This window comes from Orbicella faveolata, unplaced genomic scaffold (assembly GCF_042242905.1).
Source record: "Orbicella faveolata isolate gen_17 unplaced genomic scaffold, um_ofav_v1 contig_1, whole genome shotgun sequence".
NCBI classification, from domain to species: domain Eukaryota; kingdom Metazoa; phylum Cnidaria; class Anthozoa; order Scleractinia; family Merulinidae; genus Orbicella; species Orbicella faveolata.
Genome location: NW_028301536.1, coordinates 36,637,665 through 36,655,649, shown reverse-complemented (window position 1 = coordinate 36,655,649; position 17,985 = coordinate 36,637,665). Strand labels below are relative to the sequence as shown.

The window sequence follows — 17,985 nt, the reverse complement described above, 5'->3', positions numbered from 1 at the left end:
TGACGCCTTAATTAAAGAGCTGTAACCTTTGATGGTAAACAAAGATTTTTTTTTCCATTTGGCGTTAAATTTTATCAGATCTATTTTCAGGAAATCAAGTTTATCTTTAAATTTTTGACGACTTTAAAAAGCACAGTTTAAACTATACAAGAATCGTCATAACATCTTGAAGCCTTCCTAAAAAAAACAATCTTATGAAACACACCACAAAATAATCATGAATATTAATATTAATACAAATAAATAATACTAATAATAATAACATCATCATCATCATCATAATAATAATAATAATAATAACAATAATAGTAATAATGATAATGTTACTGATAATTAACTTTCAAAGCATTTGGGCTACGTCGGTGGGCAAGGAAAACCACACTGATTTTATCGAGTTTAAGTTGATTTATAAGATAAATTATCATATACTCTAATCTACTCTAAACACTCTATGAGGCCTCTGGACCACTTTGAAATTACAACGAAAACAAATAACATATAACAATATTGTCTAATCATTGCGAATCGGTCATCAATGCCAAACTCTTATAGACATCTCGACATAAACTACAAACGTATTGGTGAATATTATGTCTCCAGTGCAGGTTTCAAAGTGAGCACGGTGACACGTGCGTGAGAGCGAAACAAAATTGTTGTGCTGTGTCGGCGGACGAGCGCATAAGTTTATCTGATTTATTACTGAGTTGTAGTAACTAAGACATATAAATTGCCCTCAGGGTCTAACATTAAGCTAAATTTAGTTTGGTGACGCAGGCTAAAGCGTTAAAAATAAGAAGGCTAATAGAATTGCCAAATACAATCAATTAGTCCAACGGGCGCAGCTTCAAGGTCTAAAATTAACTCAAATTTAGTTCCGTGACGCAGGCTTAAGCGTTAAAAAAATGAAGGCTAATTAAATTGCGAAATGTAATCAATTAAGCATTTGCTTACGGTGCTTAATTTGGACTCTTGGCGGAAAAACAGGATGAAACGTTCCCACGCATGGCTATTTATAATACTGCGCTACTATACTTCACGTCACATTTCCCACAATCTATGTTTACGTACACAGAGAAAAACTACCCTTCAAAACCAACAGTAACATGACAACGAAGATAGAGTGACTGCAACCACATCTAAACAAAGAATCAACCGTGAAATAAAGGATAGCGCACTTCTGCACATTTCGCTACTGAATGTAGCTTACAATGATCAACACTATGTTGTAACTTTGTCAGGAAATCAAAGAAGCATTTTGCAGAAATTAGGGAACTTTTTAGAAGCAAATGTGACGATCAATTTTGTAAAGGGAACTCAATTGGTCGCCCGTTCAGAAAGAGGCAATGCAATTCAAACCTTCATCTACAAGAAAACAACCTCCTAAAAGGTATGTAAGTGACTGGGATTGGGTAAATGTTGCTAGAAAGTCAGAGTAAATTTTAGATATTTCTGTGGAAAATCTACTTTATTTCATTAACAATCACGGTTAATTCTACAAAAAGCAGTCTATGAAGGCTATACAAGAAACAGCAACGTAAAAATAATACGACTATCATAGTAACAGTACAAAACAAAAGAAAGCACAGAAAAACACGAAAATCATACGTCAAGAAAATGCAGGCTATCCAATAAAGTCTCTATGATATCTACAACTTCAACTAAATGTTCTGTTCAGCTATGTAAACTCTACTGAAGGAGAATTGAAAAAACAAAAAAAAAAGATTTCATGAATGTCATAAACTGAGTTGCAGCAATTTTCTACTGGCTATCTTGAAACTAAAACCTCTTTCGAAGAACCAGTCAGCAAGTATGGTGTTTTCCTGCATAGTTAGCCCTGCAGAACTCGAACTTAAACATGTGTTTATTGGCTTCGCAGAGAAGATGTCCCATGGCAAGTCAAATACGATTCTGCTCCCGAAGAGCTCAGGAAAAAAATCTTTGCTAAGACCGTGTGTTCTTAACGCGTCTACAGAGACTGAGAACTAGCGATATGGCAGTTCTTGTAAATAGATTCATCATAGTACATGTATGTATCAAGAGAAAAACCTAAAACAGCTCGACCAATGCAAGACTGGCCAGGGCTAAGACAGTGCATAAATACTATGGACATACAGCCAATAGAAAAATGCGGTAACAATAATAATAATAACAATAACAATAACAATAACAACAACAATAACAGTAAGAGTAACAGTAAGAGTAACAGAAACAGTAATAGTAATAGTAACAGTAACAGTAACAGTAATAGTAATAATAATAGTAATAGTAATAGTAATAATAATAATAATAATAATAATAATAATATTAATTATAATAATAATAATAGAGTTAACACTTAATAGCCAAAGGCTAATAAGCCTGTGACCCTCGGAAAATAAAATTACAAACCTAATGATAAATGAACAATACTATGAATACAAATATACAATATAATAAAAGTTAAAAACCTAAAATTATGAGACGCGAATAGTTGAATCACAATAATATTAAAAACTTTCACCTTACAACTTACAACTTCCAGCTTACAACTTGAAATATGAATAACGACGGGCAAGGTTTCAAGTAGTAGTATTCTTGTGACTGTGAGTGAAATTAAGGATTTACACCACAAGTGAAGTTAAAAAATCCTCTCAAAATTGCACTAACCGTTAGGGCGAGTGTAATTTGCAAGGATTTTAAAATATCAAAATAGTCTTTAATTTCAGTAGACGTGCGGCATGCAACCAGTGGTTGAATTGCTTAATCAAATTGAACTAATTTACATCCAAGATGCAAACTTGGGGTTGTAAGGTTTTTAGGTGTTCTCTGATTAGGTGCAACTTGTCTTATTCAGTGATAGTTATTTGAAATTGTCGCGCTTGCTAATAGTAATCTATTGTATGTACTAACTTAGTTTAACGAGTACTAGCCATTAATTTGAAAATGGCCTGCGAGTAGGCTCCTTAGTAAAAAAAAAAAATGTACCTTGAAGTACAAAAGTCAAATGAAAGAGGTTTGGCAGATCGGAATTGTGTTTCAATCACCTCTCCCTGAAAGATATTAATAAAGTGCCAAATACATGATAGAAAACCTGACAAGGGTTTCACCTCTAGCCAGTTCGAAACATGACGCGTTAATCGAAAAATGAAAAAAAAAAAGATCACATGAGAATTAGTAACTCTGTATATTATTTCCTATAAATATATCATATATATTATAAATAGAATATTTCTCATGTGCAAGATTTTTTTAGATGAGGACAATTTGCTCTTAAAATCGATTCCTTCGCACACATAAGGTCATGTGAATACCCCGTTCACACGAACTAAACTAGTTTAACTAAATCGGGTGTACGTTTTTCCAATTTGTAGATTAGGCTTTGCAGTCATTTTGAGAAGACAAATTTCAAACCATCTTGCTACCATATTTAAGTAAAACAGGTTTTTACCTGTTTATGTTGTGGGGTTTGCACGGTATGAGCAACTAATTTTTGACGTTATTAGTTGAACCACTTTTAACCATGTTTGACATGTTGGCGTGAACGGGCTATAACCCATAAGTTTCTTTTTATACTCAAGAAAGGATGAAAGGTAGTGGAGTTAGTATAACCCATATTCCCAAGGTAGTCGTGCTTAAGTTATTTTTCATAAGTTCAACTTTCGGAAATGCAAGCAGCGTCTAGAGATAGCCAATCCTGAGTCGTGGAGTATGCTCTGGCGTGCAGCCCAAGCAGCTTAACGAGCATTTTCATCCTCCACGAAGACACCCACGCAACGCGCGTGGTAACATTTTCCCCGAGCAGGGATGGCGACGTGGTGAGAGGGCTCGCCTCTCAACATTCGAATCCCGGACCCATTAGCATATATGGGTTGAGCGTGTTGTTGGTTCTCGAACATGCAGAGAAGGTTTTTTACAGGTTTTCTCCAGTTTTCTTCCCTCCACAAAAACTAACACTCAAAATTCTAATCCGATTCCGAGGCACGAACACATTACAAAGAGCTTATGAAAGCTCTTCCGTGTTTCGCGGGTAGATAAAAAATGACATTTACATTTACGTTTCGGAAACTGCAACTTGGCAGCGGAGAGCTCAGTACATTATATATTATTGACGTTATATTTAGCCAGAGAAAGTTATCATTCATTTTCAATCCAAATAAATAAAGGGTACAATGTTAATAAGTAATTAAATATGCCAATAAATTAAAGACTTATAATATTAACAGTGTCGAGAATTATCTAAATCACCATTAAAAATACTGTAGTTGTAGTCAGGCATAGTAATAAAATCTTAAAAGTTGTTGTCACTGACTTAAAAATCTTAAAATAGACGTTTCGGCTAAAATACTATAACCTTCTTCAGTGATGAAATGAATGTTAACGGCGTCTAAATGTAGGAACTCGCTAGGGATTAATTTAGCATTTTGTAACTGTCTGGAATATGCGCGTGGTCATTAATTGAGTTCGGTTCGCGAATGGAATGCCACGCTTCCAAGAACAATCTACGCGACCACAAGGGACAGCGGTCTATGACCTTGACATTATTAAAATCAAATTCGTGGTTGTTTTTCATACAGTGTTGCGCCAAAAGAGAGTTCCATTCGCGAACCGAACTCAATTAATGACCACGCGCATATTCCAGACATTTACAAAATGCTAAATTAATCCCTAGCGAGTTCCTCACATTCTTATTATAATAATAATAATAATTATAATAATAATAATTTTTTTAAAAATTTTACTAATAACAATAATTTTATTATAAAAAATTAAAAATTACAACTGTAAAAATTCTTAGGACAATATATATGTCAGGGAAATACTAACTTACAAACGAATTACAAATTACACTCATTCTTTACAACCCTTTATTACAATTCTTTATAATAATAATAATAATAATAATAATAATAATAACAATACATGCATACATACTAATATAATAATAATAATAATAATAATAATAATGATAATAATAATAATAATAATAATAATAATACATACATACATACATACATACTTAGGAGGACTCTATCCATCAAGTAATCCAGCAGACTTATTACTGCCCTAGGCTCATGGATTGAACTCGGTACCATAAGTTAAAAGCGGCAAGACTTTAAGGACTTAAAATAATAATAATAAAAACAATCTGTAAAGAGGAAGCGCCCGTCACGTAAATACGTGGTTTTCAGGGAGGTCCTCTATAAAAATAAAAAGTATTAAAATCTAAAATTAAAAAGTATTAAAATCTAAACATCTCATTTACATTTAGGCGCCGTTAACATTCATTTCATCACTGAAGAAGGTTATAGTATTTTAGCCGAAACGTCTATTTTAAGATTTTTAAGTCAGTGACAACAACTTTTAAGATTTTACTAAATCACCATTGTCTTGGTGTATATGCAAGGCGTCATAGGAATCCTCGCCGGCTTCTTGAGGTGGGATTTCATCGTATGAATGGGTTCTGCCAGAGGATGAGTCTTCCTGATTGCCGTATAAAGGATCCTGTGAATGAAAATTACAAAATTGTGTAAGAAGCCGAAAGGTGCTAGTTGTTAAGAACAAGTATCTATATCATGGTTGTAAAACTGTCTAGTTGTAAAACAAGACTATTCATTTTAGGTTAACTTCAAGAAGCTTATCGCCTGCGCTCCCAAGACCCTAACCTCCTCGCTGTTCTCAGAACCAAACACAGGACATTAGTGATCGCGCCTTTACACGCTGTGGACCTTTTCGCTGGAAAAAAATTCCTCGTGAACTAAGACTAAGTCCAACCCTGACTGTTTTTAAATCAAAGTTAAAAACACACTTTTTAAAATTAGCGTTTAGGATGCCATAGTTGTATAATATGTTTTTTAAATTGTATTATTTTTAGGCACGTCTTTCTTTTATTTTTACTTTAATCTTAATGTGACATTGTAAAGCGCTTTAGAATATTTTATAATGTTAGCGCTATATAAATCTATTATTATCATTATCGTTTTCATTATCATTATCATTATCATTATCATTATCATTATTATTATAAGTCCTTAAAGTCTTGCCGCTTTAATTTATGGTGCCGAGTTCAATCCGTGAGCCTAGGGCAGTCATAAGTCTTCTGGATTACTTGATGGATAGAGTCCTCCTATTATTATTATTATTATTATTATTATTATTATTATTATTATTATTATTATTATTATTATTATTATTATAAGTTATTTACATAATTAACATGCGTAACACCTCTGTACCTAAGGAAGAATTGCACGCTGACTGTGCCATGCTTGTCTGCCAACTTGCAAAACAAAACTATGAATCATTGCAGGTTAAAATAAAGACTTCTACGAAGTATTGAAATGTAACATTATAAACATTACCCGTAATTGTAATCTCTGCCGCAGTGGTAGCTGCTGCCCCATGTTCTGCCTAAATAAACGACACAGTAAATACGTAATTACACAAACAAGATACAACATAAATAAAATTACATGATCCAATAATTAGCTAATTGAATAATTCGTACAGCTGAACCTTTCGATCTAATACTTGTTAGTATAAATCTACTGGTGTTCTATCACGAATGTCGTTCTCTGATTGGTTACGCTACTCATTAACTATTCTGAATTTTTTAGAATTCTATTAATATACTAATGCAATGGCTGCAATCTGATTAGCTGAACTACTCATATACTATCAGCCATTATTATACTATCAGTGCAGTAGCCGGAGGTCGTCTGCGAAATAGCGACGTTTTCCGTTTTTGCGAAGTTACAGAAGAACATTTAGATACAAATGGATAATAATATTCCTAGTTTCGTGACTTTAAAAAAACCCTAGAAAATGTTGAGCAAACAAAAAAAAAATTGACAAATGGCTCTGATGAACGCGCGTACACAACAAGAAATTCAAATCGACAATTCAGTCCGCGCGATTTTTCTAAAGCGTAAAGTTAAATACAATGTACAAAAACTAGAAATGGCTAGCTGAAGGAACGTAAGACTTAAGTAGGAACTAATTAATTAAGTAAGAATTCAAGAAAGAATTCTAGTAATTTAAGTAAGAATTCGGCCTTCGGCCTCATCAACTGTCACCTCATAGAAATCTCGAGCACATAATCTAATTGTTCATAACATAAGTCAAATTATTCTCGCATTTTGATTGGTTCTCACCTATGATCTATTAGAGGACAGACGCATAGATGACGACAACATAACAAACATTTTCCCTCTGTTTTTGAGTTACTTTTTTTGGTAAAAAAATACCTCTTACTGGTCTAGGGTATGTTATGAGCGGGTCAAAGCATGAGTGAGAGTGAGTGAGTGATTGAGAGATGTATGTATGTCACACCAATCAGATTGGTGCTACTATAAACAACTAATCAAATTGCCGCTTGTAAAGGTGAATCATGTTTGTGAAGATTTCATATCGATTTTAGAACGGGCATCTTTGCTTTTCTATAAACAGAAACAGGTATTCTTGTACTGGCCTTATTCCGACATTTCCGATGTGCGTTTACTGTGGTTAAGCCCAGGACTTTGTAGTTGGGTTTCAAAAGATTTCAAAATTCGATAATCACAGTCTTTGGTATACACTAACATGTTATCAAGGCTTTGCTTTTCGCATTACTTGACATTTTGAATGAACTGGGTCTTAGCCGCTCGACAAATTGGTGCTTTCTAGGTTTTAGTGCAAAATACACTTTAGCGATGGTGAGGGGGCTTTCGTCTATATCATTTGCATTACGTTCATCTCACGAAAAAAGAGTTAAGTCGAAACCATTTACGTTTGGGCAGAATTTTTAGTTTCTGAATGCAGGTCTCAATTAAGTAGCGCTGTTTACGGAGTAGAACTGTCTTATCGTTAAAACGTTTCTTGGGATCAATACTGAAATACTCATTTGCAGTGGTTTTCTCTTTCAAAACCAAAGAAATTACCGACGGTGAGTTATGAATCATCCTCGGAGACCCAGGGGCTACTAGCCGGGACGAAGCGATATTTTCGGGCGAGCGATCGACGAAGAAAACCACTTCGTGTGAGTAGGCGACAGAGTTACTCGGCTGGACCTCCTCCCTGATTGGCCAGAAAAATATTTTTCTGCCCAATCAGCGGAACGGAATTCGACCACTTCTGGAACTGGTTGGGTAAGAATAAGTTCCCAGGGGCTTTTCAGCTCTTGAAGTAAACTTTCGCCCGAAAATATCGCTTCGTCCCGGCTAGTAGCCCCTGGATCTCCGAGGGTGGTTATGAATGAGAACACTGCTGGAGTTTTGAAATTTGTTTTTGCCGCAGGCAAATGCAATGAGATATTTCTATTTGCCAGTTTCCAATGGTAACTTGACACTTTTGCTTTTCATGAACGATTAGTTTCAATTACAACTGACGAATCAGTGACTCTTGTTCACAAGGTCAGAATAAACAAACAACAAGCCAATCTAGCGGTACGTCCACACTTGATTTAAGTGTTTGGAAGTCTCTTTTTTTAATCTTTTCAGCGGCATTTTAACATCTTGCATTAACTAATGGCAATTCTTAAAAACGGAAATTTTTAGCAGAGATTTTCTTAAAGGTTTGTTTTATGGAAACTCTTCAAATATTCCTGAAGACTCCATCGTGGCGGCAAGTTAAACCGTAAATTAATAAGATTAAACTTTGATGCGACACAGTGGTTCTTTCGCTATAATCAAACCTTGATAAAAGTAGGCTTGATATCGTATATCCTAAGGTGATATAAATTCATTTTTTTTTCGCTGTACATCGTACCCAATTAAACTTGTTGAATTATGTTTATCAGAACTGTTAAGAAGAGTCCACTGAGTACTGCTACATCCAGGGGCTTTTTATTCACAAAAAGAAAATCTTGCACGCCTTAAAATGGTGAAAAGTTTTGAGAATTTAGAAAATATTTTACGTGACTGGGCGAAGGAAAATATAGAGAGACGTCTGAAAGTCTCTTTTTTATTTATTACTGAACAGACGCACGGCAACATCGAATCTATTTGCTAAGTTGCGCCCTTGTCAACTATCACGCATTATAAAATAACTGAGATACTACGCACGCTTTGATTAGTCAATAGAGTCGCTAAGCCTATGTACCTATATATTTTTCTGTGGATGATAATAGCAGTAGTTGACGAGAGATCGAAATAATGGTTTCCGTGTAAACGTCTCAGCGGAAAGATGTTATGGATGATTAATAATCATTTGAAAATCTCTAACTGAGCAATATGGATATAATCTTGCTTCCGTTAGGGAAGGATATCGGTGATATTCCCGTAGTGAACTACGATCGAATACGCTCAACGAGTTTGTGATCACAGTAACACGTACACAATCATTTAAAATCAAAGTGATATGGGGTTTGCTAAATAAGAACAAAATCAAAAACGAAAAGTCAGTTCTCGCAGATAATTTGGTTTCCGATGAACGGCAAATAAATCAAACCATGGACAAGTTGCCAATCTGTCTGTTCTTTTTAATAGTTTCTGTCCTTAGCACAGTCTTAAGAGTCGCGTCTCAATTATCACTTATTCGATTACTTACTGATTGGAGATTTGTAATTGTCCTAAACCAAACAACCGAGCTCAGGTCGATATTAAAAAAAAAATTCCCGACTTCCACCCAACAGTAAACAAATGGGCAAATAAATAAGACAAAACAAAAACATCATTGCGATTATCTTGTTGGTGCGGTTATCTCTAGATAAATGAATAAACAAACAAAGAAACAACAAAAATACAGCAAAACAAACAGGCGAACGAACGTGTGAATAAATAACAAATAGACAAAGTAAGTTTAATTTAAACATATATACTCAATTTTTATTGTTATATCTCTCAGTTAGTACGCACGCTGTGATTGGTCAATTTAGCAGGCCTTATTCTACTGTACGGCCCGCTAAAATGTAAAGCTGTTTTTGTGATTTATCGCCAAGTGTTCATACCATTTTTAGCAGGTAAAAGTTTAAAACTTTCTTTTACTTCTGAAATTCTATGTTAAGACCTACTAACGATTTCAAATTGACTCGTTTAGCTTTCGAGGTGCGTGAGAAATATGAAGCCGTTCTGTGTGAATAGAAATCGTTTCCGAACCCGTCAGACACCCAGTAGAATTATAATAAATATCTTACTAACCTCGTTTTCTCGGTCCATACTATAAGTTACGGATCCTCGTTTTTTTTTGTTTTTTTTTCGATGGGGAAAAAAGTCGGTCCGTAACTTACAGCACGGCCTTGGAACTCGGTTAGTAAGAGGTATACAAATAAGGTACAAATAAGGATATAATTTCTCAAGACTCCATGGCAATTTCTACGCAGTTAAAGATGATAAACGTAAAAGTTACATATTTAACATTAGTCAGTTGCACTGTTTCCTACTTGTATGATATGTCAAAGTATTCAACGTACCTATCTTGCCTGTTCCTCCAGGCACAAATCAATCCAATAGGTACAGCAACTAAAACTATTGGGCCAACCACTATTCCAGCCCAAATAAAAACAATATTGTCACCGGGCTGATGAGTCGGTGTTGTACTTGGCTTCCTCTCGCCTGAAAAAAAGCAAAGCGTTCAATGTCACAATTTTGATGTCCACACAAGCAGCCAACAAAAATGATTGATTCATCGATTGATTGACTTTAATTTCTGGACATGTTCACCTTTAAAAAGAGCTACATGCCTGGAAAAGCGAAAGGTTCACTGCTCGGTCCACATCCTTCAGCTGTGCACATACTGATCTGCGTCTGATAGTACGTAAAGAGGCTTAAACCTTGTAGCGTGGCTTTAGTCGCATTACCATCGCCAACATGCAAGTGCCTTGAAGAGTTTGGTAATGGTGTTAAAGAACCATTCTCTCCCAAAGACAGCTGCCAGAAATCAAGGTTAAACCCGTTCGGAACGCCATTCCAGGTATTCGAGGGCGGCAACTGCGAATGAAGACATTTGGGTTAGGAATTTGTTTGTGCTCATCTTGCGTGCAAGATGAGCACAAATTAACAACAGTAGTTCCTGATTGCTACTGAAACGTGATTTAAGTAATTGTATGACGTGACGATACGAACAACTTCGCTTGAACAGACTGATGTACACAAGAAATAGGTCTGCAATGCGTACATGCATGACTTATGAGTTATTCAAGTTATGTGAGTTATTTTATTGAACTTTGTTATAACTGCGGTAAAACAACAAATGGAAACAAATGGAAAGGTTCATATGAACGCGGAAATAAAGGAGGAAACAATTTCTACACAGGAATAAATTTGACATAGTCACTTCATTTGTATAATCTCAATCTTGGATGGATTAAATTCGTTCACATTACTAATCAAACTCAATAATAATTCATCAAGTTTTCTTCCTTCCTACACGTAATTCCCTTTCCTCTTTTCTCTTTTCCCTTTTTTCATTATCTAGAGTTGATTGGAGCTAAAAACTTCTAGAAGTCAAGAATAGTATCTGGGAAATTGTCCTTGGAACTGTTCAGCTAAACAATACTTACAGTATATCAATACTTGCAACAAATATTTCTTTTCCACGTCTTTACAAAGAAAGCCACAACTGTGGCACGCAGCCATACCTCTACCATCAAAGACCCCAGACACTAAACTACTTGTTTTTACATGTATGTTAGCTGGTTGCAAATCAGTGATAAACATATTGTACCAAGACTGTACCTTCCACACAACTGTCACATCGCGTTTGTCACGTGATGTTTTGGAAATCGACCAATTTCTAAACTCCGGAGCCTTAGCTGGCGCTAAAAGAAAACAAAAATTTAAACAAGAATTACTCCCCGTTTGAAATCAGAAATCAATTTTGTTAGTACTCACATCAAACTTAACAAGCATATCCAGAAAGTAATATAATTCCTTACCTTCTTCATTAGTCCTTACAGTGACAGGTCTACTCAATAATCCCCAGCCCCCAACACAGTCAGCAAAGCCACACTGTATATATAGTGTGTATGCTGTATATGGAGAGAGATCAGAAATTGTATGGAACAGTTCTGATTCAGCGTCGGTCGAAATTTCCAAGGTCTGCAATTAAACACATCGTATGGAAATGTAAGAAACTGATTAGCCCATACTTATAAAATGGATTTAAATAACAGCCCTCACACTCAACTAACAAAGCAAAAAATGTGCAAGCAAGTGTCAACTCTTATCAATTTAACTGTTAATGAATTTAAATATGGCAATCAAAGTTACCTCATTTTTTTTGGCTTGTGCTGGAGCATACAGTATTTTAAAACAGAGATATGAGGCTAGTTCCCCCATGAACAGTGGTGCGTTCCATGTCACAGAAAGAGCTTTTTTTCCAGTTGCTGTAACTGTTAGGTTTTGTGGAATTGTGCAATGAGCTGCAAGAAATTTAAGCAAGAACTGCATATATTATGAAACATTTGTAATTACTTTTAACTAAGAAAGTAATACACAACTAACAAAGATGCCTGCAAAGACCTACAGCTTCAAGCTCCATACATGCATTTCCAACCTATGAAATGGCATTTATTGGACCAAAATATTACTCCCTGCACATTTTACTTGCCTTTGAAACATAGCTATATAGCTCTCTGCAAAAATTGCCTCAGCCACATAACCCTCCAAATGTCCTGCCAGCCTAAGATGTTGCTTTAGCTACAAAGCTCTCTGCATGCCCTGCCATCCAATGATGCAGCTTTACCTACAAAGCTGGCATGCCTGGCTAGCCTAAGATGTGGCTTTACCTATACATAGCTCTCTTCATGTCCAGCTAGCCTAAGATGTGGCTTTACCTACATAGCTCTCTGCATGCCCAGCCAGCCTATGTGGCTTTACCTACATAGCTCTCTTCATGCCCGGCCAGCCTAAGATGTGGCTTTAGCCACATAGCTCTCTGCATGCCTGGCCAGCCTAAGATGTGGCTTTACTTACATAGCTCTCTGCATGCCCGGCCAGCCTAAGATGTGGCTTTACCTACATAGCTCTCTCATGCTCAGCCAGCCTATGTGGGTTTACCTACATAGCTCTCTGCATGCCCTGCCAGTCTATGATGTGGCTTTACCTAGATAGCTCTCTGCATGCCCGGCCAGCCTATGTGGCTTTACCTACATAGCTCTCTGCATGCCCGGCCAGCCTAAGATGTGGCTTTACCTACATAGCTCTCTGCATACCCAGTCAGCCTATGTGGCTTTACCTACATAGCTCTCTGCATGCCCGGCCAGCCTATGTGGCTTTACCTACATAGCTCTCTGCATGCCCGGCCAGCCTAAGATGTGGCTTTACCTACATAGCTCTCTGCATGCCCAGTCAGCCTATGTGGCTTTACCTACATAGCTCTCTGCATGCCCGGCCAGCCTATGTGGCTTTACCTACATAGCTCTCTGCATGCCCGGCCAGCCTAAGATGTGGCTTTACCTACATAGCTCTCTGCATGCCCTGCCAGCCTAAGATGTGGCTTTACCCACATAGCTCTCTGCATGCCCGGCCAGCCTAAGATGTGGCTTTACTTACATAGCTCTCTGCATGCCTGGCCAGCCTATGATGTGGCTTTACCTACAAAGCTCTCAGCATGCATTACCAGCCTATGATGTAGCTTCAGCTACATAGCTGTCTGCCTGCCTTACCATTCTATGATGTAGCTTTAGCTACGTAGCTCTCTGCCTGCCTTACCATTCTGTGATGTGGCCTTACATGTACCTACATAGCTCTCTGCATGCTCTGCCAGCCTAAGATGTGGTTTTACTTACATAGCTCTCTGCCTGCCTTACAATTCTATGATGTGGCTTTACCTACATAGCTCTCTGCCAGCCTTACCATTCTATGTGGCTTCAGCTACATAGCTCTCTGCATGCCGGCTTACCATTCTATGATGTAGCTTTAGCTACATAACTCTCTGCCTGCCTTACCATTCTAGGATGTGGCTTCAGCTACATAGCTCTCTGCATGCCCTACCAGCCTATGATGTAGCTTCAGGGACATAGCTTTCTGCATGCCCCGCAAGGCCATGGTGTTGCTTTAGTTACATAGCTCTCTGCATGCATTACCAGCCTACGATGGGGCTAAAATTACAAAGTTCTCTGCATGCATTACCAGCTTAAGCTACATATAGCTCTGTGCATGCCCTGCCAGTTTATGACGTGGCTTTAGCTACATGTACAAAGTTATCTGCCTGCCCTACCATTCTATGCTGTTGCTTCAGCTACATTTAGCTCTAGAGCTGAATGTATTGCCTGACCCTTAATGATGCTGCTTCAGCTATAAAGGTCTCTGCAGCATGATGTTGCTTCACAATGTTGCTACACATGGCTTTCAGCATAAAATCAGGCAGGCTTAATGATGTGGCTTCAGCTTAATAACTTTAAATGGCCCTGTCAACACTTGTCAGGCTGTGCTGTGGCTTCAGCTACATAGCCTTGGGGCTGCTTGGATTGTCTAGCCAAGGTGCAACATCAGCTCTGTCTAACCGTTGCATTGCTTGTCCCAAGATATGGCTTAGAAGAGCTAAATGGCCTTCTGAATACATTCATTTGACAGTTTAATTGGCATGGCATCAGCTTATAGCCTCCTACATGCATTTCCTAGCTGAATGAAAATTACTGTTGCTAATAATGGTAACACATTTCACATGTTATCCACAACTAAGGGAAACTTAATTTGCAGAACACATGTCATTTACCTACGTACAGTATATGCACTTACTATTTGTTAGCAGACGACAGGCCTTTGTTTTGCTTATAAAATGAACTCCATCTGAACTTTGTATCTCCACTTTAAAATAAAATTGGAAAGGAAATAGATCTTTTGCAATAATGCTGCATTGCAATAATTCCTTCTGTAATGAATCAGACGTGTTCAGTGTACAACCTAACTGATACTGCCCAACACAAGTAGACCCACGAGTGCAATATGACACCCTGTAAGTAGTCAAATTAGAGAAATCCTTATGAAGTGGTTTCCATATGATATTCACACTCTTGAATCCTCCAGTGCTTTCACATCTGCTTTCTATGGATACCTCTTTGATAACTGAAAAGGAATAACAAAAAAGGTAATTAGCAATTAGAGTAATGCACACCTGCCCAATAGTCTCTTCGCACCTACAAGTTGCTTATAAGAAATTAATAGCACTTTCAAGTACCCATGCAGTTGTCAAAACTCAGATGGATATAGCATTCCTAATATGAACAATTCAGTATTAACTATTGCTGATCTTAAGCCTTCCCATCAAATAACTGATATCCTGCTAGTATTATAAGTAGCACCTTTCAATGGAAGTATTTTAAAAATTTTAAAAGCAAAAACATTTCCTGCAAAACTGTATGGCAAATTGCTTGATACTTATGCAATGGCAGATTGAATCAGGGTCAAGCCTGTAGGTCAAGTCAGTTACAATGATATCACTGAAACAATATTTTACAGAATCCCAGTTGAGTAGGATTAATTGTTTTTATTAAATATAATTGCAACAAATCCTTTTCTGGCAGTAGATAATAATCAAGCTACACTGTATGGTTACTGCATCACAACATGTTTAAGTTGTCAGACAACTATCTTTTTTAAACCACAGTTTAAAATACCATAAAATACTGGTTAAGGTGTAAACTGGAGGTAAGGGGTGAGGAGTGTTACCATTTTATTTACCATTATTGACAGCTAACCACAACTAGCTGCAGGCTAACCCGAGTGTTATTCAGGCTCACCCCTTAACTTACCTACCTGATATTACTATTAAAAAAATAATAATACTTAGATTAGGGCTCATTTCACATTCTGAAAAACGTTTGGTGCATACAAGAAAATAACTTGACATAATTTAGTAAACCTATCTAAGCACACAGGTAGAAATGTCAAGCAAGACCTGACTATACAATTGTTGGATGATCATCACACGTCTACTTTAATAAAATAGAAAACAAAGTTCACCCATATAGGAGGCTAATAATTAAAAATCAGAAGACGTTATATGGACAAAAGATAAGGGCCACACAGTAAAAAGTTTTAATTATAATACTGTCAATTAATAGCCCCTCCATTCCAACCCCAAGCATAATTATGTTGGGCATTTGATAACTCCCAATTAATAGCCCCTCCATTCCAACCCCAAGCATAATTATGTTGGGCCTTTGATAACTCCCAATTGCCTCCAATAAAAAGTGTATAAAACTGAGTTGATAAAGCTCACAGATGCCCAACCCGAGCTCCAGGCACTCCCAGCCCCATATATATACATGTACAAAATTTTGGAATACGAACTACAGATGACAGACAGAAGCCTTGCCACTCTGCTTTGCAGGGCAAGAGGTGACTAATTGCAGCTGTTGCTATTTAGCACTGACAGACTGGTCAGATTCTATGAATACCATTGCTGGTTTCAAAGTTGTCTTGTCACTCTGGTAGTCAAACATAGAAAATATATGAGAAATATGGGCATAATACTCGGGTTAGCCTCCTTGTCCTGTAACAACAGCATACCAAGTTTCATCGGAAATCTATGGCAGATTCTTTTACTAGGGAATCACCTTAAAGGAGAATATAGAGGATGTGTTGTATCAACCGGAGGTATATAAGTTACATTTAGTATATAAGAGAAATCAATTAAATTAATGCCATGTATCTTCACCAGAATCGAATTAAGTTATGCTAGTAACAAGTTATTGTTTTAAGCTCATTATAAATTGTTACGTTCGAGCGTGCTAATAAAGGGTGCTCTACTGCAGTACCGAGGATATTTGAGGTGTTTAGAAGTGACTCACCTAAATCATACATAGTCAGCTTGGTATCGACCAAATTTGGTTTACGTTCAAAATTAAACCGCCAGAATGTTATAATCCATAATTTCAGTTCCCATGTACCTCACGACAATGCCAGGAAAGCTCATTGTTGAATTAACCGAACTACACTCCCAGTTGCTCAATCCACTCAACACAAACCACGGATGCTATGTTTGAAATGCGACCGCTGGCCAATTTTCTTCAATAAGTATTTTTTTATCGAAAATGTACAAAATAAAAATACTGCTGTGATGACGACCTCGTTCTGCGCTTTGCACATGAGTGGAAAATGAAAGTACAAGCTTAATATTATTGAACTGCAGTATAAATTGAAAACAGATCGGTGTATAGAAAACAATAAAACAAGTTAGAGTTTCGGTTTTATATTCAGGACTGCTCAACAATGGGCTTTAGAAACCGTTCGTGAATATTCCGATGCAATCGAAGCCTTACTGTACCGATGTTTCCCGCTTAACACAGAAGCGTGTCAAAATTTTTCGAACCTCTCGGAACAGCTTTAATGTTTTTTGATGGAACTAATTTCCATCACAGAACGCTACACAACCGTCACGCAATTGCCAGCTAGAAAATATAAATTTAGCAACACTAAGACTTAATCTAAGAGACAATGAGCTTATCACTTCCGTTGTGACCACAATAGCTGGAACAGAATTTGCGGAAAATACGTAACCTTGCATTAAGTTCTATCATTCTGTCTGTTGTTACTGACTCTTGCTTTCTGGTTTGGCCGATGGACACGGCGAAATCTCGTTTGTTACAGTCGTTACTGAACGGTGAAAAGACTCCACGCCTGAACAGTGATACAGGTGTTAAAAAAAAGCGATCGTATCGTCACTTATGCCTGAAGTTTCGTCACGTTCGTGCACTTAAAACAATTGGCAGATATCACAGTTCTTACCTGTTGATTTTTTTCCCGCGAATGCTTGATACACCACACAAGAACTGAATAAATAGGAAAATATTGCAATCAGCGCCATCTCTGTTGACTGTATAAATGCATCTTCACCGTTGCATGTCTACCATCTTCTTATACTAAGTTCAGGCAAGGGATTTTCCCCCAGACTTTCGCGCGGTTTCGCGCATCCATGGAAACTCGGAAAGCTTCGTAACAATTTGAAAGAAAACAACTCATTTTGCCGAGAACGGAATAAGCTAATTAACAAGCACCTAGGCCGTGTACACAAAAGCCGACAAAAGGCACGTGGCGTATTGTTTACACTGCAGGCTGGATATTTGTTCCCGTCATATGTATATATAAA

General features: G+C 37.1%; 1 protein-coding gene across 3 annotated transcripts; it reads right to left on the bottom strand.

The window, feature by feature from the left end:
* Positions 1–1,446: 1,446 nt before the first annotated feature.
* On the bottom strand, positions 1,447–17,933 carry LOC110044945 (netrin receptor unc-40-like). 3 transcript variants are annotated; one of them, XM_089274631.1, is made up of 9 exons: positions 17,625–17,931; positions 14,634–14,960; positions 12,162–12,313; positions 11,828–11,990; positions 11,628–11,710; positions 10,634–10,880; positions 10,364–10,505; positions 6,339–6,387; positions 1,447–5,481 (listed from the first exon to the last, which is right to left on the bottom strand). In XM_089274631.1, the coding sequence occupies exons 1-9, from the start codon at positions 17,701–17,703 to the stop codon at positions 5,341–5,343; spliced, it is 1,383 nt and encodes a 460-aa protein (XP_089130757.1). In that variant the 5' UTR covers positions 17,704–17,931; the 3' UTR covers positions 1,447–5,340. The 3 variants fall into 3 exon arrangements, with proteins under 3 accessions (XP_089130757.1, XP_089130770.1, XP_089130760.1); XM_089274644.1 differs by lacking the exon at positions 17,625–17,931 and adding an exon at positions 16,688–16,904; XM_089274634.1 differs by lacking the exon at positions 6,339–6,387 and having other exon boundaries at positions 17,625–17,933.
* Positions 17,934–17,985: the final 52 nt, after the last annotated feature.

What these genes read in the sequence shown, in the direction of transcription:
- LOC110044945 (XM_089274631.1), bottom strand. Translation starts at nt 17,703, where the DNA reads ATGGCGCTGATTGCAATATTTTCCTATTTATTCAGTTCTTGTGTGGTG. An exon ending in ATGTGACAGTTGTGTGGAAG is followed by an intron (nt 10,881 to 11,627) that starts GTACAGTCTTGG and finishes CTTCATTCGCAG; the next exon opens with TTGCCGCCCTCGAATACCTG. An exon ending in TGAACCTTTCGCTTTTCCAG is followed by an intron (nt 10,506 to 10,633) that starts GCATGTAGCTCT and finishes GCTTTTTTTCAG; the next exon opens with GCGAGAGGAAGCCAAGTACA.